We start from the raw sequence: 4,591 nt of genomic DNA on the forward strand, positions 1-4,591 counted from the left end.
GCTAAATTTGTAAGTATACACACGTAAATCTTTTTCTTGTATGTTGTTGAACTTTCCAAAATATCAATTTTCAGTTGTAATTTCTTTCAACCACTCCTCCAAGTTTTTATATTTTATCAAAATATTTCCCCAGAACTTTTATTCTAATCCGTAAATTTCAATTGTGCCAATTTATGACATACAGTTATATATTATTTTGTGGTTAGGGTTTTAAAAGTGGATATCTATTAGAAATGTTTCCCATGTGACAGGCACTTTTCTCACAGCAACCCTCTGAAACTGCTATCACTATGGTTCACTTTTTACAAATATAGAGATTAAGAAACATGAAAATTATATGAACTGATGGTATTTAAATGGGATTCTCAATCTGATTCAAGATGCCCTACCTTTAATCACTTAGCTTCTCAGGTTATATTTTAGAGAAAAGTCAGAGACCTTGAGATTAATGACCATCCAAACATCAAGATATTGAAGTATTTGTAAAATATGTGTGTGTAATTATACATATTTACTTTTATATTACTAGCAAATCAAAAGTATATTTTCTTTTATATTATTATGGCAATTTTCAAATTGAAAAATATATTCCCTTACATTTGTTAATTTGTAGAAGCCTATAAATCATTCTTCTGTCCTTTACTTAAGAACTATATTTTTGTCAATTGTCTTCACTTTTATTTATATTTTATATAAGGATGTCAGAAGTCAGCCTTTTACAGAGAAGTTCTTTCATAAATTTGTATCCTGTTGTAGGACAATAATACGTGATTTGTATGTTTGCTACATTCACAACAAATCAAGTAAGAATATATTAGTTTCTTTAAAAATTCACACCATTTGTGCATTTTATTTTACCTGTATATTCTACAATATTCACAACATAAGATAATTGTGCCTTTAATGATCTCCATCCTGAATGAATTTCTAGATTCCAGTTTCTTAAATTACCTTGAAAGATGTGGTAGTTTAACCAATGAGGAGAGAAAAGTAACTTTGGAACATGAATCAATACTAAACATATGTAAGACTAAGCAATAGGCCAGGCGTGGTAGCTAAAAAAAAAAGCTACAAAGTATTCTAAAGATCTCTGTGAATTCAGTGGGAGGCATGAGTTCTCTGAACATTTGGAAGTTGGCAGAGAAAATTCATGGGAAGCGATTGAATTTAGGGAGATAAAAGAATGGCTAAATTTTTGCATATAGCCAGACCATTTTTAAATGAAATCAAATACATGACTTAAGTATGAAAAAATTCACACCAGTTTTTATATCCTTATGTACTCATTGAATGGAAACTAGGATTGCTTTTTACTCATAGTTTGTCATCCACATTTAGAATAAATTATCAATTAGTATCTTAGTGGATATTTTCAATTAACTTTTCAAGTAAGATAAGTAAAGAGGTAAGTTATATTAATAATATTTGTTAATATCAAACTTACATAATTTAGAAGTGATTCTATTGTGTTAGTTCATGAAGAAGTAAGTAAACATTTAAAAATGTATTCTTCGGTTGGACACTGTGGCTCATGCCTGTAATCCCAGCACTTTGGGAAGCAAGAGGATTGCCAAAGCCCGCGGGTTGGAGACCAGACTGGGCAGCACGGCGAGACCACATCTCTACAACAAATCAAAAAATTAGCTGGGCATGGCAGCGTGTGCCTCTAGTTCCAGCTGCTTGTAAGGCTGAGGCAGAATGATTTGCTGAACCCAGCAGGTCGAGGCTGGGCAATGGCTGTGAGGAGTGTGCCACTGCACTCCAGTCTGGGCAACAGAGTGATACTCCAATTCAGAAAAAAATGTATTCTTCAAAGGCATGAATCTAAGAAATAATTATAGATATTAATATGCCAGTGCTGTGATGAATCTTGAAAGGTATTAGATACTTTGAAAATAAGAAACAGGCCAGACATGGTGACTTACTCCTGTAATCGCAGCACTTTGAGAGGCTGAGACGGGAGGATTGCTTGAGCCCAGGAGTTTAAGATCAGCCTGGGCAACATAGCAAGTCCTCATCGCAACAAAAAAATTAAAAAGTAGCTGGCTGTGTTGGCATGCACCTGTAGTCTCAGCTACTGCCTGAGCCCAGGAGATTGAGGCTGTGGTGAGCTGTGATTGTGCCACTGCACTCCAGCCCAGGCAACAGAGTGAGACACTGTCTACACACAAAAAAAAAAAGAAAGAAAAGAAAAATAAGAGACAAAATTTAAAAATTAAAACATCACTGACTTCATATTAATGAAATGCCTTTGATGACATTCTAATTCTACACATTTCATTACATTTGAGAGTTATACTAATTGCAAAATGGAAGCCATGTGGGAATTTATATCAGAGTAGACTCATTACTGACTGTCAGGAGATAAGATAATACTGAAGGAACTATGAGTTTGGAAGGTTGCCAGTGTGTGGAAAAGGTATCAGTGAATAGTTTTTACTATTACTTAGACATCTCCTCAGAGAACTAATAAAAAGTTGTAAATAAAAATAAAAAGTCAATAAGAATTTATAGAGCAATAGATCATGAATCCTGAAGATCTGGGCATATCTGGATATAAGTAAATGCTTATCATTACCTATGGTAGAAACTGGTCAGACTTCCAGTAGGACATATTCAACCTGACCATTCATTCACATACAAGTCTCAGGGAGGTGGTGAGTAACTATGATACTCTAGGTATGATGACCCCTCCCAAGAAAGAGTTCCTTATTTATTCAAAGCAACTTATGTTTCTCTGTAAAGCCTCAGATTAACTTTTCTGATTCCCAGAAAATATATAATCTCCGCATTTTGAGGCTTATCAACTCCGAAGAGCTAATAAGTTTCCTGTAGGAACAAGACTACCCTTAAGTTGAGTTCAAGATTTCCCCTCCAAACTCCTGAACTCCTTTAAAGCAGATTCCAGATGGAAATGGATATTCTGACAAAACTGTTAAATGGCCAAGGCTCAGGTCACTTAGAAGTTATTTCAATGATTCACCAATATGCATACATCTATGGGAAAACAGCAAATAACTGAGAACCAAATTGTGCAAGACAGTTTTAGATAGTTATTTCACCCCAACACATCTTTCTTTGGTTGAAAAAGATTCTTTAAAAATTCCAAGTGTAACATTTACTTGTCAAGTTCAGTGTTTTAAATACACAAAATAGAAGTTTCAAATGAAAATCTGGTCATCCAAGATCAGGCCTCATCTTTTGGAAAAACTACAATTGAATTAGGAATATAGATGCTGTCAGGTGAAATTGAGTGAGCTCAAGATGATGGAAAATGTAATTTCAGGCATGGAGTTAGGTGCCAGAAAAAGGTGGTAAATATATGCACAGTGGAAGGTCTGTATATATTAGCCTAATGATATGAATCCCAGAAGGATGATTGATAAACCACTAGCTGGGTTAGAGTACTTGCCACTTGAATGCAGAAAAAGTCCCCCGCACCTGACCAACCCCAATGTGATTTTTAAATGTTAAGATTTTTGAATTAAAACTGAGAGGGGTCCTTTCATCAATAAACTCTCTATTTTGCCAGAGAATGCAAAAAATTTGCCAGCTTAAAATATTTATGCTAAATAAGTTATGCTACTTATTTTAAAATTCCTACGATTAGCAACTATTCCTAAGTGCTGTCACCTGTTGTAATGACATGTGATACTTTGGGAGGTTCTGATATTAAAAGGTCCATTCAAGTTGCTTTCAAATATGAAGAAGAGAAAAAGTAACTTACTAACTTGCATAAACAGACAAACAAAGTGCATTGATTCAAAGAACAATCTAGGAAATGTCCAGAATATAAAATAGATAAATGGTTTATATTGGAAATAGTATCATATAGTGGAATTCTTCAAATTTTTTTTCCAATTGCAATTTTTAAAATTTTAAGAGAAAAACATTTACGGGTAACGTTAAAATGGCATATTTGACTGAAGTGACTGAAGTTGAATATAGCAAGGTCCTATTATTCATAAGGGGTTTGATTATGAAAAAGTCTAAATGTAAAAATAAGAAAACATTTAAGTAAGATATTTGAAATGCAAGAAAATCAACTCTGATTCATACCTAATATTGAATGATTGAATAATGAAATAATTTATATAATAATATAAATTAAAGGCAAACTATGAATTTAAATAATTAATATATCGTAGAAAATACAAAAATAGAAAATACTAGAATTGGAAAGAGAAATTAAAAGGCTCACCTTTCCTAAGTATTCCGATTCTGAAGACTGCAGTCTTTCTTCTGCGGGGTCTGGACCTTGAGATAGGCTGGGGCTGAAGGCCATGAGGTCGGTCTTGGGCGGGCCCTCCCCAGAGCACACCCTCTGCCGCCTCGGCCGCGAAGACGACCAGCTCCCCGCCGCGCTGGAGCACACCAGCGGGGGCTTGCCCGGCCCGCACGCGCCCTCGGGGGGCGGCGCCGAGCACCGCAGCGCCGTGTACAGCAGCAGCGTCAGCACCAGCAGGCTGGACACCGCGCAGATGGCCACGATCAGGTACACGTTGACGTCCACCAGCGCGGACCCGGGGCCCGCGGAGCCCGCCAGCGCCCGCGACGCGGCCTGGGGCGCCTGGCCGCCGTCCACCAGCGA

The 4,591-nt window shown here is 36.4% G+C and overlaps 1 protein-coding gene across 1 annotated transcript in view; it reads right to left on the reverse strand.

Annotated features, from left to right (window-relative positions):
* Window positions 1-4,126: 4,126 nt before the first annotated feature.
* Window positions 4,127-4,591, reverse strand: part of LOC110594610 (protocadherin alpha-2-like) — a 2,823-nt gene continuing 2,358 nt past the window's right edge. Inside the window, exon 2 of the mRNA XM_021707294.1 lies at window positions 4,127-4,590. Within this exon, the coding sequence (XP_021562969.1) occupies window positions 4,127-4,590 (464 nt within the window). The remainder of the gene's footprint in view (window position 4,591) is intronic.

This window comes from Carlito syrichta, unplaced genomic scaffold (assembly GCF_000164805.1).
Source record: "Carlito syrichta isolate Samal-C Ts95f unplaced genomic scaffold, Tarsius_syrichta-2.0.1 Scaffold316481, whole genome shotgun sequence".
NCBI lineage: Eukaryota > Metazoa > Chordata > Mammalia > Primates > Tarsiidae > Carlito > Carlito syrichta.